Source organism: Microtus oregoni, unplaced genomic scaffold (genome assembly GCF_018167655.1).
Source record: "Microtus oregoni isolate MIOR12 unplaced genomic scaffold, Mior012 000036F_ref0000092, whole genome shotgun sequence".
NCBI classification, from domain to species: domain Eukaryota; kingdom Metazoa; phylum Chordata; class Mammalia; order Rodentia; family Cricetidae; genus Microtus; species Microtus oregoni.
The window spans coordinates 18,256,000-18,279,611 of NW_024543095.1; the positions used below are offsets into that span (position 1 = coordinate 18,256,000).

The 23,612-nt window shown below is 46.3% G+C and overlaps 1 protein-coding gene across 1 annotated transcript in view; it reads right to left on the bottom strand.

Annotated features, from left to right (window-relative positions):
* The window catches only part of Stpg4 (sperm-tail PG-rich repeat containing 4), a 50,596-nt gene that overhangs the window by 2,876 nt on the left and 24,108 nt on the right, over positions 1 to 23,612 (bottom strand). Inside the window, exon 6 of the mRNA XM_041631363.1 lies at positions 1,253 to 1,357. Coding sequence (XP_041487297.1) covers positions 1,253 to 1,357 — 105 coding nt within the window. The remainder of the gene's footprint in view (positions 1 to 1,252; positions 1,358 to 23,612) is intronic.

A 23,612-nucleotide genomic window follows, 5' to 3' on the forward strand; every position in this document is an offset into this window, starting at 1 on the left:
CAACAGTGGAAACCTCTGACTGGCTAGTAACAGACTTCTCATCTACCAGGAGAGGAAGGGGAGCCTGCCCACTTTGGTGAGGAGGTCCTCCTGGATAAGTATGCAGCTCATCCCAATCTCTCAGATCAACCACTGGCAACCATACTTGGTCCTCTACACAGAGGAAGATCTTGAAAAAGAGGGAATTCAGTATACAGAATATGCAATAGTCATTGGCTTCAAGGTACTTGAATCAGGACCAAAACCTAGAAACTAAAGGGCTCAGTTAGCAGAGCTCATGGTTCTCACTCGGGCTCTAGAATGGTCCCAAAGAAACAGAGTTAATATTTACACGGACTCCAAAGATGCTTTCCTTGTCCTCCATGCCTATGACACCCTTTGGAAGCAAAGATGACTTCCAAGAATGTCTGGGACCTGAACCCTGTGAAACATTCCCAAGAAATGCTCAAGCTTCTAAGAGTGGTCCCTTTACCCACCCAAGTGGCTGTGATCCACTGTCCTGAGCAGTCAGAAAGGGGACAACCCAATACCAGAGGAAATAGGATGACAGATTCTGAGGTCACAAGAGCTACATGGGACACCTAGAAAGCCCTGTCCTCCAGCAAGGGTCCCTGCTGCTCTCGAGAGACCCGAGGATCCTTCAGAGGAAATGGCAGGGTGGCATTTAGTCCCTAGAGGGTGGCGGTGGTTAGTGTCGAGAGGACCAACTGTTGTTGCCAATGGCTCTGCAGTGGAAAGTCTTGGAGATCCTGCATCAACTCTGTCACCCAGGACAGGAAAACATACTTACTTTGAGGGGAAAAAAAGCTGTTTCTAGGATGAGGTTTACATGAGGCAGTCCAGCAGGCAGTACAGCACGTGAAATGTGTCTCCTTTGAACCGCCACCTGCAGCCTCTGGTACCCAGGGACAGAGCATTCACCATGGGAAAGGCTAGCAAGCAGACTCCTCCAAACATCGCCCAGCCTTGGCAGACACTTCTCAGGGAGATGGAGGCTTCCCGGTAAAACAGAAAAGGCCTCTGAGATGATTACAATGTTATTTTCTGAAATCATTCCTGGACATGGCCTACCTTGGCCTTCAGTGGCCTGCCTTTAAGACAGAAGCAGCTCGGGGTCTAGCCAAAGTCTTGGGACTTCAATACAACCTCCATCGTGGTCGTGCGTGACAATCCCCATCCGAGCACGTGGAATCCTAAGACCCCCGCCCCCGCCCCCCTACACACACACAGGTATCTGGCTTAGCATACTTACTGAACTAACAGGCAAGAATCGGGGAACCTTGGATCGAAAACAAGAGGTGACGGAGCCTACTGGGGGTGCTTTCAAGTCGTATTCACCTGGTCCCGGACCTTCGTGCTGAAAAGTATTTTTAAAAAGAGAGCAGGGTGGGGGGAGAAATTTCATTTTCACCAATGTTTGGTGTATTTTAAGGCACTGTTTGCCTTCTACAAATAAACACATAACCAATGCTGTGATTGAAAGTTCCCGGATGGGGCTTGCAGGGTCTTACATGGGTGTGATCTAAAGGCAGAAGGAACTGGAGTCGTCCGTGTGCTGTTTGCCTCAGCTGCCCCAGGTATAACCACGAGAGGAGGAGAGACTGGGTGGCCTAGGAGTGTGTCTTAGGGTTTCTGTTGCTGTGGTGAAACACCGTGAGATGGAAAGGGCTTACACTTCCATACCGCTATTCTTTACTGACAGAAGTCAGGACAGGAGCTCAAGCAGGGCAGGAACCTGCAAGCAGGAGCTGATGCAGAGGCCATGGAGGGGAGCTGCTTGCTGGCTTGCTCTTCATGACTTGCTCAACCTGCTTTCTTTTTTTAAATTGTATTGATTTTTATTGAGCTCCACATTTTGCTCTGCTCCCCTTGCTGCCTCTCCCCTATCCTTCAGCCTTCTCCCATGATCCCCATGCTCCCAATTTATTTAGAAAATCTTGTCTTTTTCTACTTCCCATGTATATTAGATCTATGTATGTCCCTCTTAGGGTCCTCATTGTTGTCTAAGTTCTCTGGGATTGTGAATTGTAGGCTGGTTTTCTTTGCTTTATGCTTAAAAACCACTTATGAGTGAGTACATGTGATAATTGTCTTTCTGGGTCTGGTTACCTTACTCAATATGATGTTTTCTAGCTCCACCCATTTGCCTGTAAATTTCAAGACGTCATAATTTTTTTCTGCTGTGTAGTACTCCATTGTGTAAATATAATCACATTTTCCTTTTTCATTCTTCAGTCAAGGGGCATTTAGGTTGTTTCCAGGTTCTGGCTATGACAAACAAAGCTGCTATGAACATAGCTGAGCACATGTCCTTGTGGCACAATTGAGCATCCTTTGGGTATATACCCAATAATGGTATTACTGGGTCTTGAGGAAGGTTGTTTCCTAATTTTCTGAGAAATTGCCACAGTGACATCCAAAGGTCAGCCTGCTTTCTTATAGAACACAGGACCACCAGCCCAGGGATGACACCACCCACACAGGCTGGGCCCTCCTCCATCAATCTTTAATTAAGAAAATGCACTCTAGCCAGATCTTACGTTGGCATTTTCTCAACTGAGGCTCCCTCCTTTCAGATAACTCTAGTTGCTGTCAAGTTGACATAAAATATTCAGCACAGGGTATGTCTTCTTATTCCTGCAAGCTCCTGTCCCATGTTCAGTACCCCGTTTGCATCCACACGTCTCCAGTCAGCCAGCCTGCTTGTTGATCTGAGCATGAGCTGTGAATTTGATCTGATATTGGTTTTAGAAAACACACTGACTTTGTATGAGAGCAATCATCTGTTATTTTTGGCTGAAAAGTTCTCCCAGCAATTTGCTGGAGCAAGCATGATGCTATTGGATAAACAGAAATGGTGATTTAAAAAACAGCACACAGGAAAATTAAGAAAAGATAATTCACAAAGACAGAAATGCAAATATTCAACAAGAAAACTTCATTCACAACCAGGTAACTTCCAACTAAAACTGCTACCAGTGGTATTCTTCCCAAATGAAAAGGAGGACTGTCAGTGGTTGTCTTAGTTAGGGCTCTGTTGCTGTGAAGAGACACCTTGACCATGGCAACTCTTCTAAAGGAAACATTTAATTGGGGTGGCTCACTTACAGTTTCAGAGGCTCAGTCCACTATGATCATGAAGGGAGGACGGAGGCATACAGGCAGATGTGGTGTGGGAACTGAGAGTCCATACATCTTGACTCAGAGGCAACAGGAAGTTGACTGACTGTCACACTTAGTGAAGCTTGAGAAACAAGACCTCAAAGTCCGCCCCACAGTGACACACTTCCTCCAACAAGGCCACACCTTTGAATAGCGCCACTCCCTTTGAGCACCATTTTCTTTCAAATCATCACAACGGTGTTCAAGGACAGAGAACACTTACATAGCTTGTGTTCCACAAAAAAGAACTGAAAAAGGAGAAAGGATGGGTGAGCCTGAGCAGAGGTGGTGCACATCTTTAAGCCCAGGACTCAGGAGGCAGAGGCAGGTGGATCATTATGAGTCCAAAGCCAGCCTGCTCTACAGAGTTAGTTCCAGGACAGTCAAGGCTACACATAGTAACCCTGCCTAAAAAATCCAGATAGATAGATAGATCGTTAGATAGATAGATAGATAGATAGATAGATAGATAGATAGATAGATAGATAGATATAGATAGATGATAGATAAAAAGAGAAGCAAGGAGGGAGAAAGAAAATGACCTAAAGATTAGCAAGCATGAACACTCCTCAGTATAATTTGATAAAACTTTCTGCAGTAGGCTGGCAAGATCTGAAATGACTTTAAAATGCACAGGCCAGTTCCGAGGTGGGGAGAAAGAGATCCAAAGAGGTATTTGGGTGGGACTGCAGGAATCTCTCTCCCATTTTCAAGTTGCCAGTGTTTGTTGCCTCAAGGGTGGAGTAGGTTAAAACCCAGAGAAGAGTCTTTCTGGCAGAATGTTTTGGCTGTACCCCTAAAACAAGTGGAGGAATGGGTTGAAAATGGGAGAGAAAGCAGGGAAATGTCCAGAAGCTAATCACTGCTGAGTAGGCAGAGGCGGATTCTCTGTAATAGGTCTCCCTTGCATATCCAGGTATGGATGCTGTTTTGGGTTGTTTGTTTTTTTGTTGTTGTTGTTGTTGTTGTTGTTTTTGGTTTTGTTTTTTTTTTTTGTGGTGCTGGGAATCAAACCCAGGGCCTTGTGATGCTAGGTGAGCATCCTGCCACAGACCTACATACCAAACCATAAGCCCTATGTTCACAGTATGAAATTAAAACCAGTACCAAGGGGCTGGAAGGATGGCTCAGTGTTTAAGGGTGGGTACTGTAAAGAGAAGAGGGAGGAGGAGGAGGAAGGAAAAGGAAAAAAATAAAACAACACTAAAAAAGAGAAGTTTCTATTGCTCTTGCAGAAGACTGAGCACTGGGTTCCCAGCATCTCCAAAGAGGTTAAGAATGGCCTGTAATTCCAGTTCTAGAAGCTCTGACGCCCTCTTCTGGTCTCTGAGGGCACCTGCACTCACGAGTGCGCGCGCGCACACACACACACACACACACACACACACACATAACTTTTAAAAGATGAAAATAATTTTTTTTAGAAAATGTGTACTCCTTTGACCTAGCCATTCTACTCTTAGGCATTCATCCTAAGAAAGGACGTGAATGTGTGTATGTGAAGATGGAGCCACAGATGTCCACAGTGACGCTGCTTCCAAATGCAAAGAGTTGGAAATAAGCTAAGTGACCAGTAATGTTTTCCTGATTGAATAATTTAACTCAGTGTTGTTATGACTATAAAATAACTTTGTATTTGTTGTGTTTTTCAAGACAGGATCTCAATATGTAGACCATACTTGCTTTGAACTCCCAGTCCTCGGCTGGCCTCTGAGTGCCGAGCGTGGGCTACCAGGTCCAACATGTAAGTTTTCAAGCCCCAGGAAGGAGAGCACCACTCTCGGAATCACTGATAGGACAGCCAAACTGTGGAGTGGGCCAAACTGGCTTCTGTTACTTTCCCCAGATGTGTCAGATAGTAAGCTGATGTGAACAGAGGTTAGACTTGATCTTAGCTGCAGGTTTTTCTTTTTTCTTTTTTGTTGTTTTTTCGAGACTGGGTTTCTCTGTAGCTTTGGAGCCTATCCTGGAACTAGCTCTTGTAGACCAGGCTGGCCCCAAACTCACAGAGATCCTCCTGTCTCTGTCTTCCAAGTGCTGGGATTAAAGGTGCGCGCCACCATTACCCGGCTTAGCTACAAGGTTTTCCTAGACAGGATTTCACTGTGTAACCCTGGCTATTCTGGAACTCACTCTGTAGACATGGCTGGCCTCGAACTCACAGAGACCCACCTGCCTCAGCCTCCTGAGTCCTTGGATTAAAGGTGTGCAACACCACCACCACCACCACCACCTGGCAATAATATATATTTTCTAATTTCTCTACAATGAACAAACACTCTCAAAATATGAAAAAAACGTAACTAGAATATATATAAGTGAACATGGAAATTAGATAAAGGGAAAGAGGAACAGGAGAGCTAAGTCAGCACAAAGCCAGAACACAGATATGCCTGGGTAAGGACTCTGCCAAGTGGGCCCCAGGGACTTGGCAAAACAAGTGCCTGGACCACAGATCCTCAAGGAATTTCTGAGCAAGGCCCCTGTGCAGCTGGTGGGAGCAACAGCAGGGCAACTAGGGCTGCCACTCTCAATTAGTCTGCCCTGAGAGCAGTCTGCCACTAATAGCCAGGGACAAGTGTGAGGGACTGGTGATTAAAGCGGTCATTTTAATAAATCACAGCCGAGATGAAAGCCCTAATGTCTCAAACTGATGCACACAGGCCACAGAGGTCATCTTTAGGGAGAAGGTCTCTCATGGTGTCACCTCTACCTGAGCCTGCATTGAAGGACCAGGGACAAAGAAGTAACAGCCTTGAAAATTGGGCAGAGACCATTTCTTCGGTCTTTTCTTTTTCTAGCTGTGACCATTGAGACTTTCAAGCCGGGTGAGTGGCGGCCAAAGATGATGCTGAGTATGGCATCCTTTCTGCACCTGGGATAATGGAAGAGCTGCCTCCTGCCCTCTTTCCCCTAAGCCTAACTGCTTTTTTTTTTAATCCCCTGGGAATCTGAGAGTCAACCCTGATGAAGCAATGATGGGTTCCTGTTGCCACCCTGCAGCTGCCCTGAATGGGGGGTCATCTGAATCACAGGGGCTGAGGCAGGAAACAGGAAGAAATTAATGCCACGTGTGACAGATGGAATCCTCCTGTGTAACATTAGGGAAGTGGATATAGTTCCCAAAGCATATTCCAAAGCCACGGGAATGCCATGGGAAGCCGGAACTGCACCAGGTGAGACTGGTCAGAAAGTGGCTCCAGCAGACCCCTGTCCGGCCCTCCCCAAGGACAGCGGGGGTGAGGAGTGCAGGAGGTACGCCATTTCTCGACCCATTTCAAAGAAGAGGCTTTTAGAGCAATCGTTTGCAGTGTGTCCCACCCTTCTGAAGTTGACACCTCCTACACGGAGGGCCACCAGATCGCTGCCTCCTAGAAGGTGGCCTGGAACTTTGGCTTCCCTGGTGCGCCCTGTGGTCAAGAAGGCAAGTCCGCGGCTGAGCCACAGCAGTCAGAAGCGACGGTCCCTAAGCCTTGCTCTTGTTAGAGCCGTGTTTTGGTATCTCTTGAGTTTCCCCGAAGCCGACGGTTGTGGAGAAGCCACAGCCAGGGTCACTGTTGCTGTGACAAATCACCACGACCAAAGCAAGTTGGGGAGGAAAGGGTTTATTTGGCTTATGCTTCCAGGTCACCGTTCATCATCAAAGGAAGTCAGGACAGGAACTCAAACAGGGCAGGAACCTGGAGTCAGGAGCTGATACAGAGGCCATGGAGGGGTGCTGCTTACTTACTGACTTGCTCCTCATAGCTTTCTTGACCTGCTTTTTTATAGAACCCAGGACCATCAGCCCAGGGATGGCACCACCCACAATGCTATGGGCCCTGCCCCATTAGTCACTAATTAAGAAAATGCCTTATAGCTGACTCTTACGGAGGCCTTTTCTCAGCTTAGGTTCCCTCCTTTCAGATAACTCTAGCTTCTGTCAAGTTGATATAAAACTAGCCAGCACAATAGACTATTGACACTTGGCCCCGGGGGAGGACAGAATTGCCACCTGGCTTGGCATCCTAGAACTTGGGGCCAGCAAAAAGCACAGGAAACTTCGTGATGCACTTCCCTCTGCTTGGGTGGGGGAGGCCTCCATCCCCTCCAGATGATAACAGTATCCACCCTCCCCTTTGCTTTCTAATGAGGGCAACTTTTGCCAGCTGTAGCTGTGGGCGTTACACAGATGAATGCAGTATGATCTGGACTGAGCTCAGAGGAACTTACACATGGGAGAAGGTCACAGACGGAACTGGGCACATCAGGAAAGAATGAATGAGGCTCCCGGCAGGGCTGGTGCTGAGGGAGGGCCCACCTAGGAGCTAGGCCCTGGTGGCCCTGACCTGTGCTGTCAAGACGGCCATAATATAAAACCAAAGGCAGGAGCAAAAGACTCAGAATGCAGGGGCTCTATGGATTTTTTTGGAGTGCTGACCCTGAAGCTTGGCTGACTGATTCTGGCTTACAATGGCCGATGGCACTGTAGAAATGGTAGACCTTTAGTAACCCCGAGCCTCCCAGAGAGTACTGTTCCTCTGGGCTAAGAGCATAGGACAGCTGTATCTGCCTGCAAAGGCCTCTCAGGGGCAGTAAAAGCAGCCATGTCCAGTGCCTGGAGCCTGTGCGGCGGCAGACCACACTGTCCCGACTTACACAGCCAGTGAATTCCTGCTGTGCTTGACTGTGCTGAATGGTGCATGCTGTCTCTACCTATACCTCGGACATTTTAATATGAATTCTGAATTCTCAGGACTTCAGAATATGACTTTATTTGAACATAGGGTCTATGTCATTGAGATCTCATCCTCACGGGGAACACATGCCCAGTGTGACCGGTGGCCCTTTGTTAAAAATGGGACACTTGTTTGGACGCTCACCTTACTAGACCTGGATGGAGGTGGGTGGTCCTTGGACTTCCCACAGGGCAGGGAACCCTGATTGCTCTTCGGGCTGACGAGGGAGGGGGACTTGACCGGGGGAGGGGGAGGGAAATGGGAGGCGGTGGCGGGGAGGAGGCAGAAATCTTTAATAAATAAATTTTAAAAAAATGGGACACTTGAACACACACTCACATACATACTCACACATGCAGAGAGAGAGACAGAGACACACATACACACACACAGAGAAAGAGAGAGAGAGAGAGAGAGAGAGAGAGAGAGAGAGAGAGAATCACATGAATACAAAAGGAGAGACAGATTTACAATGTAAAGAATACCAAATGTTCTAGCAAGCCCCACAGCTAGGAGAAAACAGAGTGGAGATCTTCACAACAGTCAGAAGAAAGCAGCCAGTGATAGCTTGACCTGGGCCTTCTCACATCTTTGCACTGAGTATAACAAACACCCAGTTTGCCATATTGTGTTGCTCTACAGCATCCAAGAAGACAAATACAGAAGTGCTCCTCTAGTTGCAGCATTCAGCCAGCACCCGTGGTTCCAGGCAACAGGCTAAAACCCGAGAATGTAGCTGGAAATGACCGTCTCCCAGTGTCTGGTCTCCTGTTTGCAGGCATTGGAACAATTTTGGTCTGAGCATGTGTGTACCCAGAATAAAAATTTAATCTCCAGACTTCTTGGAAATCTAGGTTTAACCACATGAGTTACATCAGACTGAGGAGTGAGAAGTGACAGAGATGTACAGTTTCAGGGACCCTTCTAGCTCTTGTACACCAGGCTGGCCTCAAACTCACAGAGTTTGGAGTGCTGGGATTAAAGGCATGCACCATCACTGCCTGGCTTCGGGGACCCTCCTTTGGGAGGGACAGAGGCACTTCTTCCTGTCCTCTGCTCTCTTGATGATGAAAACAGAAGACATGCTCAGTGGAGCCGCAGGAGTAGTCCGGCCTGAACTGCCACTAAAGGGCCTTTTACAGCATAAAACCCCTGCCTTCTTAATCATACTGCAGCTTAAGAATGCTGTTCCAGCCGGGCAGTGTGGTCCATGCCCTGAGTCCCAGTACTCAGTAGGCAGAGGCAGGCAGATCTCTCTGAGTTTGAAGCCAGCCTGGTCTCCAGGACACCTACGGTCACACATAGAAATCCTGTTTTGAAAACAAACAAGCAAAAAAACAAAAAACCCAAACAACAAACAAACAAAAACCCAAAACACTCTGTTCTTGTTGAGAACTGAGTCCTAGTTGGCAATAAAGACATGCATTTGTTATTTTCATAGCTTATATTTTAGTGAGCAACATCCACCTCACTAGAAAAAAAAAATGAATATTATATATAGTGTGTATGTCACCCAAAGGGCTGGATGTGATGTAAGAAGGTGCACTGATATGGTCCCAGGGTCCCCAAGAAGCCCCTTGAAGAGCTATATCTGACCTGGGATGGACGGAAGAAGAGGAGGAATTTGCAAGGCAACACAGCTGAAGGAAGGGTTGGCACAGGAAACCGCGGCCAGGAAGGTCAAGGCAGGGCAAAAGGGCAAATAGAGAGGGTGTACTGATCATTTCAACCCCAGTATAAAAGTGAACGGGAATAGAAACTGATCTGTGCTACTCTAAGTCAGGTTAGCAGGCCTGGGAGAGCTCGCTCTGTGCATGTAAACAGAAGGGCTTCTGTTTACCTTTCAGATTCATGTATCATCCCCGGGAGTTGGAACTGATGCGCCTATCAAATCTCCGCCAAACAAAGCTGAATAGTTAGATCCCCACACGTTCACTATAGCCTGCTGTGCACAAGGTATTATTACTGTGAGAGATTCTGGGAGCTATGGGAAACATTAGTGTAGGAACACTGACCACAGGATGCTGTGATCTAAATGCAAGGAGACTGATTCCCTCTGAATAATAGAAGGAAGATTCAAGAGCAACAATAAAGCAAGCTGTGCTGGAAAAGGAATATACGGACTAGCGAGCGGGCTCAGCAGGAAGGGGCAGAGTTCAGATTCCCAAATCCCGAATAAATGCTGGTGGCTGTGGCAGCTTGCCTGTCACTTCTGCTTTCAAGGACAGAGACAGGGGATCCCTAGCAGACACTGGCTGGTGAGACCAGCTGTATTGGAGAGCTCTGGGTTTGGTTGAGAGACCCTGCCTCAATGGATAAGATGGAAGAAAGATCAAGGGAGATTCTTGTCATCAATCCCAGACTTCAACACTTGCAGACACACCCAAAATGTGCACTCACACACATGCACACACACATACACACACACATGCACACTCACATACACACATGCACACTCACATACACACCATGCACACTCACATACACACATGCACACTCACACACACATGTCAAAACGGGGGGAGGGAGACATAAATTTAAAAAAGAACTGAGAAGTGTGTAGGGAGAGGCCAGTTAGATGGGTGGGGCATGTGGCAAACTCAATGAGACAGGACCCTGGGGCTGTGCTCGGAAGAAGCAGAATATAGACAGACAGGAGAGACAGCTACGAGTCAATCAAACAGGGGCGAGTGTTAGAGGATGGACAGGGCACACCCATGCTAGCGTGCAAGAAGGGTTTGGAGTCGTTTTCTTCTCCCTGAGAGCATCTGTCTCCACAGGCTGCCCATACATAGAGTCAGCAAACGGAGCATCAAAAGGATTGCCCCAAATGTGTCTGTGCTGAACACATAGGCTTTGCTCACCGTATCCTAGGCGACACGGCATCTTTGTGCGTCACTGTTTTGGTAGCATTGCCACTGCATTAGGAGTCAAGAGAATCTGGAGACGATTCTCAGCGCATGGGAGATTGTTTGCAGAGGGTTGCAGACACTGTCATTTTACAGCAGGACTTAGGCAGCCATGGAATTTCAAGTCTGAGGTGCTCCTGGAACTAGTGCCCAATGGACAGCAAGAAATAACTGTATTATAAATTACAAAATTCGGTATTTTACTTAAAATTTTAAGATAAATGAGAATATATAAGTACATAAGAAAAATAAGCAATATAACAAAGTACTTTTATTTTATTTTGTTTTTTTTTTTGTGACAGGTTTCTCTGTCTTCCTGTCCTGGAACTTGCTCTGTAGACCAGGCTGGTCTCGAACTTAGATATCTGCCTATTTCTGCCTCCTGAGTGCCGGGATTAAAAACTTGTGATATCACTGGCCAGTTACAAAACTTCTGATATGAGATAAATAGCTAAATCTTACGCTATAGTAATCAATCTGACTTTGCCAAACCCCCTTTCATGACATCATCTTTTCCCAGAAAGTATACACATCTCACATCTTGGGTGAGAAGTCTCTACCACGACACAGAAGGTGCCCGTTAACAGACACTTGGCGAATGCTCCGGTCGGGAACGCGAGAGAGCAAGTAGGCAGCTCTCAGGAGTTGCTCTGCGTGCCTATGAACACTGAGAAAGGTATTCACCATTGGATGACGATGTAAATACTTAGTGTCACCGTGTATTGCCTGTCTCTGCCAGTCTGTCACTGCGAAGTCTTCTCTTCTGCAGGCAGCTGGGGTTTCTTTCCAGCCTGCTCAGCAGACCCCACTGCCCACCATAGGTGCCCCAGGAGTGCTGCCCCATCCCTGCTGCCATCCCTAGCTGGCAGAGTCTCCTCACATATCTGCCCCCATCTGACCCTCACAATAGCCCGGTGCAGGTGGTACTGTTCCCTCCACTGACCGTGAGAAAGAGAGGCTCGGAAAGGCTAGATGGAGTGACTCAGCACCCAGACATAGAAGCACAGCACTGGAAATACAAACGCTTAAATCTAAGCTCTTCCTCTCTAAAACGAAAAGAGCTCAGCAGCCGGGCAGTGCTGGCTCATGTCTTTAATCCCAGCACTCAGAGGCCGAGAGACAGGCGGATCTCTGAGTTTGAGGCCAGCCTGGTTTACAGAGAGTTCCAGGACAGCCAGGACTACACAGAGAAACCCTATCTCAAAAAAAAAACAAACAAAAACAAAAACAAAAAAAAAAAAACCAAAAACCAAACCACCACCACCACCAAAAACCCAAATACATAAATAAAATAAAATAAAAAATAAGAAGAGCTCAAGCCAAGCACGGTGGTGAGCGCCTGTAATCCCAGCACGCAGGAAGCTAACACAGGATTTACCAAGCGTGAGGCCAGGATAGGCTACATACGTGATGCGTACCAGGTCTGCGAGAGTGGTGCGGGAGAAGAGTCTTCGTAAAAAGCCCATGGCTGTCCTAGTTAGCACTCACTATCACCTGACTGTCAGAAGTCTCAGTGAGTAACTGTCTCGATCCGGTTAGTCTGTGGACTTGTCTGTGAAGGACTGTCTTGTCTTCGTTGACGTGGGCCAGCCCAGCAGGCAGTGCTGCTTCCTGGGCAGGTGGTCCTGGGTTATCTAAGAAAGCTAGCTAGGCAAGAGCCTGAGAGGGAGCCAGGGAGAGAACGAGCCAGCAAGCAGGACCCTTGGTGGGAGTTGTCAACCAACAAATGCTTTTCTCACCAAAGCTGCTTCCGGTCTGCATGTTTTATCATAGCAGAAAGGAATCGAACACGCCATCGGTTCCCTGTCTTTTTCTGGGCACAACTTTCAGATGACCACACTGAAGTAAGAAAGGCTCAGAAATAGATATGTGGTCCCGATAAAATAAAGTGTCTATTTTAAAATCATACTTTATTCATTTAATGTGTGTGTGCACACACGTGCATGTCTGAGTCTGCCTGTCATCTGTGTGTCTATGAGCATGAGCACGGAAGCCAGAGGACACCTTGCAGTAGTTGGTTCTTTGGGGGATTGAACTCAGGCTCTCAGGGTTGACAGCGGGTGCCTTTACCTGCTGAGCCATTTCCCGGCCCCTGCCCCAATATCAATTTATACATGCAGAAACCTAGTAAAAGCTGGAACTGTTACCTGGGGTCATAAGAATGATCTTCTCAAATCTGGGATGTATGTCGGGCAGTGTGTGCCCTAAAAGGAACACCGTATCCCAGTGAAGAGACTCCTAGGTGGAGGTGGTATAGAAGGCTGGAGGCCTTGGTGAATTCAGGAGGCCTGTGACTGGCCTGATCCAAGTCGGGGGAAGTGATGGGATTCTATAAATTCTGGCTAGAGGAGGAGACATGCCTGCTGGTGTGGGGGGAGGTGTGGAGTGGGGGGACTGAAGCATCCCTGCCAGGGGCCAAACACATTTTTAAAAATAGAATCTGACCACAGTTCTGAGGTCCACCTGGGTGATACTGCTTTCTGAACAAGACAGGAAGTGAGGAGGCCTGAGCTTCTGGTTAGGCACGTAAGCTGGGCTATGCCAAGGGACCACACACCTGGGCAGGCTTACCAGAGACTGTGAGCTCCAGGCAGTCAGGGTACGTCCAGGAAACAGTCCATATGAAGAATACACATTTAAAAAAAAAAAAAAAGCAGGAGCTGCAGTGTCTGCAGAAGGGCAGCTCTACTTTGTTCTCCGTTGCTATAGCTGAATAACACAGACAGGGTCATTTGAGGAAAGAGGTTTCTTTAGTACAGCCCTTCCTTGTTTCTAGGGGAACAGGATACCAGGAGGGGTCTCACTGGTACCTAGGATCTGAACTGATACTTCTTCTGGTCTGGAACTTGGGCTGCTAGGGCTGGCTGCTGGCAGAAACCATCTCCCCTGCTTATACCATGATCACAGCCAAGACTAACTGCACAGGCTCCGCATCAGCAGCAATGGCATTGGGGGCCCACATGTCTCTCCCTGCTGCTGAACTAGAAAACGACTTCACCGAAGTAAAACAGAAAGGAGCCAAAGGCCTCAAAGGGGACAAAGCCTGGAAAACCCCCTCCCGGTTTTCCTGCTTCCGGCACATGTTGAGTCTTTTCTCTAAGACAACAAAAGCCATCTGTGTTCTTTCAGTGGTGTGGCAGGAGGACCGGTGCCCGTGGCCCATTCTAAACACATTCCCATGTCTTGGGCAGATGAAGCCTCTCTCTCCAACCCCGATTATGGATGGACAGCTGAGGCAGTCAGAGAGAGAACCCCCTGTTCCTTGTTGGTCATGGTAATTGGCCCTAGGACAGTCACATGCTCTAATTTGACCAATCAGAAGAGCCTGCCTTTTCACACCCCCCTGGTGAGGAGGCAAAAAAAAAAACAAAACAAAACGTGGATGTCTTAGCTCAGGAAAGAAAGAAGTCAGAAGGATGGGGAAGAAGTTAAAGCTGCACCCAGATACTCTTCCAGGTAAGTGCACCAATAAATGCCACCATGGTGTGTCCCCTTCTAAGTTCATGTCAGGATCTCATTACCACTGTGAGATATTAATCTATGATATTTGGGGCCTTTGGGGGTGATTAAGGTTTAAATGAGGCCATAAGCATTGAGTCCTCATCCAATGTGACTTCCATTTCCTGAGTGAAAGAGGCCCCTTAGCAAGAATGTTCTTACCACATGGTGCCTGAGCTACCTAATGACAGCAAAGCCCACGTCCGGTGACAAGTGCCCCCCAGATCTGCCCCCCTGACCATGAACCTCCAAGCCTAAAGAGCCACAGTTGGAGGAGGGGACAACCACAATAAAACCTGCTGTGCTGGCTAGTTTCATGTCAACTTGACACAACAAAGTCATCTGAGAGGACGGAGCCTCAACAAAGCTGGTACGGGATAGCAAGGTGACAGATCTGACCATGTTTGGAGATTTGTGGAAGGACTTTGGAACGCTGAGCCAGAAGAGCCACTGAGTGTTGAGAGCTCAGTGGGCTTCTCCGTCAGAGCTTTGAGGGCAAGAATGTTTGGTGTGGGAAGTCCTTCTGTCTGTGTGTTGCTTTCATTGGTTAATGAATAAAGAACTGCTTTGAGCCTATGGCAGGGAAGAACAGAACTAGGCGGGGTAAGCTAGGCTCTATGCTGGGAGGAAGAAGGGTGGAGTCAGAGAGATGCCATGGATCCGCCACTGGAAATAGACGTGCTAAAACTTTGCTGGTAGGCCACAACCTCATGGTGATACACAGATTAATGGAGATGGGTTAAATTGAGATGTAAGAGTTAGCCAGTAAGAAGCTAGAGCTAATGGGCCAAGCAGTGATTTAATTAATACAGTTTCTATGTGATTATTTCAGGTCTAAGATAGCCGGGTGGCCAGGAACCAAACAAGCAACCTCCTTGCAACAAATGCTGAGAGCAGTGCTGATGATGGCTAAGGTCTCAGAGGGACGCAAGGCCTCTGCTGGGTCATTTGTATGAAGACTCTGCCGTTCTGGACAGTTGGAATTGAAAAATCAACTGTGATTAACAAGAGACCAGACACTAATGTAAAACCTTTATACACTGGGACAATTGAAACTGGTCGGCTGGAGCTGAGAAATTAGTGGTGATTAAGAAGGGACAAGCGTCACTGAATGAAATCTTCTGGGATGTTAGCACACAGAAGCCATGCTCCAGGGGTAGTCAAGGTTGTACTTCATGCTGGCAGCCGAACTTGGTAGGGTAAGAGTCACCCAGGTGGAACTGGTCTTGAAGGCAGGAAGGGGTCGTGGAGAGCAGCTGAGGCTTGGCACTGGGAGAGGCCAGGAGAGGCCATTGGTGAAGGTGTAGCCTCAATAGCAGTTGAAGAACCAGGATTGAGGGGCCATGCAGAGAAGTTGAGACTTGGCACCATGAAGAGAGCCCGGGGGGAAGCTATTGGTGGAAGTGCAGCCCAGTAGCAGCAGAAGACCCCCGTGTTTTGGAGATGCTGGTAACACGGGATAACCACCAAGAACAGCCGCTGCAGTGGGCAGAGCTGTGACCCAAGCCCTTGGAGGAGCCCAGAAGATGGTGAGTAAGTCCCAGATAATCAGACATTGAGCTGTTTACCCTGTTGGGAGTTTGGTTTTGCTTTGTTAGGATTGTGACTGTGCCCTGGTTGTTCCCGTTTGAAAAAGTATTTGACTTAATTTTTGATTTTTACAAGAGCCCACAGCTGAAAGGCTTTGAATTTTTAAGAGAGATTTTGGATTTTTAAAGAGATTGTATATCTTAGAGAGACTAAACCTTTCATGCATTTGAATTTGTAAAGACTTGGGACTTCTAAAGTTATGTGTTTTAGAGTGAGATCTTGGGGATAAATGAGAAAGGAAAGGTTTTGGCTTAATGTTTATGTGTCAGTCAATTGTGCAGGATAGTTTTATATCAACTTGACACAAGCTAAAGTCATCTAAGAGAAGGGAGCCTCAATTAAGAAGCTAGCCTGGGTCTGAAAAAGCCTGGGATAAAACCGGACTCACTGAACATAGCAGACAATGAGGACTACTGAGAACTCAAGAACAATGGCAATGGGTTTTTGATCTTACTGCACGTACTGGCTTTGTGGGAGCCTAGGCAGTTTGGATGCTCACCTTACTAGACCTGGAAGGAGGTGGGTGGTCCTTGGACTTCCCACAGGGCAGGGAACCCTGATCGCTCTTTGGGCTGACGAGGGAGGGGGACTTGATTGGGGGAGGGAAGTGGGAGGCGGTGGCGGGGAAGAGATGGAAATCTTTAATAAATAAATAGATAGATTAAAAAAAAAAAAAGAAAAGGCCTCCACAACAAGAATGCCTCTAACCTGTGAGCCCCACTTTCCCAAGGAGAGATGCTTCCTGGAATGCAGGGGGGGGGGGCGCTGCTCACATAAGACGATAAACTGAATGTTTTCACTTCTGTAGACAAGCTTGACTGACCCAGCTCACAGGCTGTGTGCTTGATCACATGGTAGGAAGTACTAAGCAGGAAGTACCTCAGGACGCATGCTTGCCCTGACTGAACGAAGGCAGGAAGTGCATACCCTGTGCATCTTTATAAGTCCCTGACTAATGTGGTTCGGCACCAAAGTCTGGGAATTCTGGAGATGGACCTGGCTAATATCCAGGGTCCCGGCCAGTATTTAGTAAAGATTGCCTCAAGTTTGGCTACAAACAAACAAACAAACAATAAACAAACGCCTCTATACAATAGGAACCTGTAGGGCATTTCCTAGTGATTGATGGAGGAGGGCCCGGCCCACTGCGGGTGCCATCCCTGGGCTGGTGGTCCTGGGTTCTATAAGAAAGCAGGCTGAGCAAGTCAGTAAGCGGCATCCTCCATGGCCTCCGCATCAGCTCCTGTCTCCGCCTTCACTTCCCTGCCCTCGCTGCTTTCGATGATGAACTGTATATGGAACTGTGAATGAAATATGCTTTTAGTCATGTGTTTTGTCACAGCAATAGTACACTTAAGACCTGTTTCTACAAGACCGATCCTGGCTGTGGTGTTTAGCTGTAGCACTGGCCAACTGACCAAGACACCACTGACCTTTACATTTGATTTTATGTTTTGCTCAGGCTAACTTGGGATGGGCTTTTGTCACTCGCAACAGAAAAAAAAAAAAAGTCCTATTTCATTCTCCATCTTTTCTCCCCTTTTCTGGCCAGGTGATATTATAAGAAAGTGGCTCTGGAACGGCTTCACACTCCCCGCTAGACAGGAAACAACCCTGCTGAGGCTGGCACCACTGGAAGACTTGCACAGACCACATTTCAAGAAGAAGAAAAAAAACCTGCCAGGATAGACATTTTATTTTTAAATCCTAGTAGATCTGTGGCTATATTTGAAAAGTGTTTTTCAAAATCCGTTATCCACAGTGCAGCTCCTCCATGGAGCCTGAACTGGGATCTGCCTCAATCACCCTAATTTCCAAGTTCCATCCAAGCAGAAATCAATTTTCTGCTTTATTCAATCTGACCATGTTTATTAATTACCTTCTGTTCCCCGTGGAATTTCAAGCTGCCAGCTCAGTTTTTAATTGAACTCATTCCTTAAATCCAGGAACACCTGGAATGAGCCAGCTTCCTTTAATATGGAGGATGCCACACTCAGGTACTCACATCCAGGACATTTTTTCAACACATAAAACTATCACTTGTCTATGCTCTTCCCTGTTCTCCAATCCCTTCCTTTCTCCTCAGAGGGCTGTCAAGTTAAAGAACTACAGGAAGGACTGGAAATATGATCAACATCAATAGAGAAACCATGGTCATTTGACATCAAATGTGTTTCCACTAACAAGATACTATTTATATATAGTATATATATTATACTGTCCTCAAAAATTGTATTTTTTAAAATCATAAGGTATTAGAAAAGAAATAACCACCTCCTTGAGTTACAGAATCACAATGGCAGCGAAATAATGGAAAACCTTACCAAGTCATAGACTTCCGCAATGCCAGCAAAATAACCAACCATTTTACCAAGTTATAGACTTTCCCAATGACGGAGAAAGCAATTTGGCTCATATTTCCTGGCTTTTCATATCTCTTCCACATTAATCCCATAATTTGTATATTATTTGTACGCTGCATTTTTCTTTTTAAAAAAGATTTACTTATATGTATGTATGTGTGCTTGAGGTATGTGTGTGCACCAGGTGCATGTGGTACTTGTGAAGGCCAGGAGAGGGGGCGCCAGAGCTTCTGGAACCAGAGTTGACAGACAGTTGTGGGTGCTGGGAATCAGTCTTTGGTTCTCTAGAAGATCAGCCACTGCTCTTAACTGCTAAGTCATTATTTCTCGAGGACTGTCCACTGCAATTATTTATTTATTTATTTATTTATTTATTTATTTATAGGCAGGGTCACACTACAAAATCCTGGATGCCTGGTACTCATGATGTAGACAAGGCTAGTCCTGAATTCACAGAGGTCTGTGTGCCTCTGACTCCTGAATGCTGGCGTTTTAAACTGTGCATTAATACATCAAAGTTTGGGATGCCATTTTATAATGTTCACAGTAATCACTAAAATGACTTCAAGCAATCATTTGGGGATACATAAAATTATTTAAAGATCGAGTCCTTCCTTCTGGCGACTGACTTATTATTATAAACAATTCCTTGATGGTGTATTTGGGTTTCAGTTTCCTTTTCAGATAGGGTCTTGCCAGGCAGTGGTGCACACCTTTAATCCCAGCATTTGGGAGGCAGAGACAGGTGGATCTCTGTAATTTCAAGACCTACCTGGTCTACAGAGTGAGTTCTAGGACAGGCTCCAAAGCTACACAGAGAAACCCTGTCTTGGGGAAAAAAAAAAAAGATAGGGTCTTATTTAGCTTATGATGGTCTGGGACTTTGACGTACCCAGTACTGGTATCTCATCTTATCTTATCTCTTGGTAGTCCTCCTTCCAACTCCCAGGTGCTGGGATTCCAGGCATGAGCCACCAGGCCCGGCTCCTTTGATAATATACTTGTATGATTGGCTATTTCTGTATCTGAGAGAAGGACTATCTAAGTGGAATGAGTGAGGTTGTTTTGGTACGGCTTTTGGTCCTGGGGATCAAACCTAAGCCCTCCCACATGAAATTGAGCTCAACTGGAGGTTTTCAACCTGTGGGAGACCCCTTTGGACTGTTAAATGACTCTTTCACAGGGGTTACAGATTACATATCCTACATAACGGATATTTACATTATGATTCATAACAGTAGCAAAATTACAGTTGTGAAACAGTAATGAAATATTTCATGGTTGGGGTCACCACAACGTGAGGAACTGTATTAAAGGGTCGCAGCATTAGGAAGGTGGAGAACCACTGAACTAAACCCATGCTCTCACAGGTTGGTTGGTTTGTGTGTGGTTAGGTATGGGTGTCTGCACTTATGTACATGAACCACATGCATGCCTGGTGCCGGGGAGGGGGTGGGCTGGAAAACTGTGTAGACACCCTGGAACTGGAGTTACAGTTCTGAGCCTCTGGGTGGGTGCTAGCACTGAACCTGTGTCCTTCTAACCACTGAGCTGTCTCTCTAGCGCTGGTCACAGTTTGCTGTTGCTTTTTGTTTGGTTGGTTGCTTGTTTTCAAGACAGGGTTTCTCTATATAGCCCTGGAACTTCCTCTGTAGACCAGGCTGGCCTCGAACTCACAGAAATCTGCCTACCTCTGCCTCCTGGGTGCTGGGATTAAAGGTGTGTGCCACTACCACCGGCTCGGTCACTAAGTTTTACAAAGGGTTGCACTGATATTGCACCCTACAGTGGCAGACAAAAGAAACTCTGGGTTGCTGCAGCCTGCATGCCAAGCGGGCAGTAAGGATTTTTTTTTTTTTAAGAAAAATGGAAGTTTCCTTACCCCCAATTTCCCTAACAGGAATACTAAATAAAGCTATCAGCAGCTCCACAAGTCCAAAACAGTTGTCAGAATATCTGATATGTGTGCCCACTGTTGAAGTAAGAGAAGCGGGCTGCGTCCCCGGCACCCGGTCGCCCGCATGGCTAAGAGCAGCAGGTCAGGCTGCGTCCCGCCACCCGGCTAGCTTTACCCGAAATAATTACACGGAAACTGTATTCTTTTAAACACCGCTTGGCCCATTTCTATCTAGCCTCTTCTAGGCTAGCTCTCGCACCTGGACTAGCCCATTTCTAATAATCTGCTGTAGCCCACGAGCTGGCTTACCAGGAATGATCTTAACCTGCATCTGTCTGGATTGGGAGAATCATGGCGACTCCTTGACTCAGCTTCTTTCTCCCAGCATTCTGTTCTGTTTACTCCTCCCACCTATGTTTTAACCTATGAGGGCCAAGCAGTTTCTTTATTGCTTAACCAATGAAATCAACAGATTGATATATGACACTCCCATATCAGCCCTCATTCTGAAACAGTCAGGATGGGATATAATTATGAATTTTTTTAGATCAATAGTTTTCTTTAGGTCATTTGTAAAGCCAATGAGATGGTTAAAGAGAAGACGCTCCCATGGAGACCAACAGTGGCCTCCTTCAGGTCCCTGACTGGGATGACATGGTCTCAGTGCTGTGTCTCTCTAGACATCTTGGTCTAAGGAACTGCTCCTCTAGTCCTGGGTGTGTAGTGCTTGGTCTTTATCACAGTGCCAACAGCAAAACACGATCATCTCTCCGAGGGTGAAAAAAGGCCCTTTGCTCATGTCCCCTGGCATCTACCCAAAAACATACTTCAAGACCCTCTTTACCTGGGACAAAAGAACCACATTGATCTATTAGGGGTCATTATTTTAACAACTAAACCATCAATAGGTGCACAATCTTATATCTGTGATTTGAGGTTAAAAAACATTTTCCAACCAAACTCCCAAATACTACTTCTGAGCAACTCTCACACTTCGGGAATGAAATATAAGCATTTACTTATTGAATCCCCTGACACAGAATAAGAAACCTGCAACGTGTGTGTGCATGTGTGTGTGTGTGCGTGCATGTGTGTGTGTGCATGTGTGTGCGTGTGTGTGCGTGTGTGTGCATGTGTGTGTGCATGTGTGCGTGTGTGTGCATGTGTGTGCGTGTGTGTGCGTGCGTGTGTGCGTGTGTGTGTGCGCGTGTGTGTGTGCGTGTGCGTGCGTGTGTGTGCGTGTGTGTGTGCATGTGTGTGCATGTGTGTGCATGTGTGTGCGTGCATGTGTGTGCGCGCGTGTGTGCATGTGTGTATGCATGTGTATGTGTGCATGTGTGCATGTGCGTGTGTGTGCGTGTGTGTGTATGTGTGTGTGCATGTGTGTGCGTGTGTGCATGTGTGTGTGCATGTGTGTGTGCATGTGTGTGTGCATGTGTGTGCGTGTGTGTGCATGTGTGTGTGTGCATGTGTGTGCATGCATGCGTGTGAGCACAGTGAGAATGACTTCTCCATGCTGGATGCCTTTGGTTTTCAAGTTCAAAGTCAATTCACTTTGTTTTCTTTTCAGCTTCTTCCCTCCCTCCCTCCCTCCCTCCTCCCTCCTCCCTCTTGCTTCACTTCTTTCCTTGCTTCTACACTTTTTCTCTTCTGCTGCTAAAGATTGAACCCAGGGCCCCAACTCCACTGAACTACAAAACAAACCTTATTAACATGGTTTTTTTTAATATAAAAAAAAAGACAAGTGGAAGGTGGGGCTAGTGTGTAGGGGAAGGCAGTCATGAGGAGTTGGAGTGGACACAGAGGACAAGGGGACAAATGGGTCAAAATTCATTCTCTACATGGATAAGAATGTCATCATGAAATCCATTGTTATGTGTCATTAACATATGCTAATTAAACTTTTGTTTTTAGGGGCTGGAGGGATGGCTCCATAGTTAAGAGTACTGGCTGCTCTTTCAAAGGACCTGGGTTCAATTCCCAGCACCTACATGGACGCAAATCCAGTCCTACAATGATCCAGTGTCCTTTACTGACCTTCACAGGTATTGCACACACATGGAAAAGGACTTATGTGCAGGCAAAACATCAATACAGATCAAATTAAAAAATGAAAAAAAAGTAAAGCATTTAAAAATATTTTATTAAGTGTAGGATTTTGCTAGCCTTCGAAGGGCATAGGATGCCCACTGAAAGCATTCTCTGATTCCTGGTTTTGAGTTTAAAGCCGTGGACTCATATTCTTTACTGGCAGACAGCATTCTGAACCTGTGACTCGGGCTTCATGGCACCAAGGCACATGGTGTTTTAGTTTTCGCAAACCTTTTCCTAGCAATTGTACAACTTGACTTGAAAGTTGAGTTCCTGAACGGCCAGGGCTACACAGAGAAACCCTATCTCAAAACAAACCAAAGAGGCGGGCAGTGCCACAGCAGCAAGGCCTGGTAGTGTGGACAGGAAGAGAAGAAATCAGTAATCGGTATAAAACTTGTCTATCAATTTTACAGAAGCATATTCAAATATGCTGTGCCATGTATTCATGAATTCACGATGGTAACAGGATAAGTTCACCCATTATATATTTTAAAAAATAAAATCATGTAAAATAATCTACTCTGCTTTCCTGTGGCTCTAGTTAGCTTCACTAGGGGCTGAATATAATCCACAGTCAGTGAACAAGCCGCGTCGAGAGGAGAAACAGCCACGCAAGCGTATTTTACGCCTAACTTTGTTCTGAAAAGGAGAAGATGACCCGGCTGAGGTCTGCTTGTGCTGGATTGCCTGAGGTCTGCAGGTCGTATTTCTGGTGACTGCTGGCTTCACACACAAGGCAGTAACTTGTGCTAAGTCAACAGGGCTCAGGCGGCACTGTGACCTTACCATGTAACCAGACCCAAACACATCTGAGAAGAATTAGAGAGTTAAATGTTTTATTAACTGGGTGTGGAAGGACATGTCTTTAATCCCAGCACTCAGGGGCAGAGGGATCACTGAGTTTGAGGCCAGCCTGGTCCACATAGAAAGTTCTGAGCCAACCCCAAGACTACATAAGATTCTGTCTTTTAAAAAAAAATTAAAATTTAGAAGGAAATTAAAAAACATTTAAATCAAAATTTAAATCTAAATCTGTAGTTTTAAAAAGGGAAAGAAATATAGATTTTTATCCCTGTTTGACACATCTAAACACTGTCTGAAGAGTCGGGTGTGGGGAACAAAGCCAGTCCTCTCATTCCCTGAGGCCTCTGGGCCAGTAGGAGGTAACAGTAATTTGCTGACATAAAAATTTTGTGTTTTGATCTTTTGTAGAAATAAACCTAAAGAGTAAAGCAAAATCCCCAAAACCTTCAGAAAATATACATGTTAATATCCTTTTGCCCTAGAGTTAATACAAATCAATGACAGCAAAAGAATACTAATAAAACTCACCTGGTGACTGATCATGGAAGGATGGTGGCATTAAAAAGCAGTAAGAAAT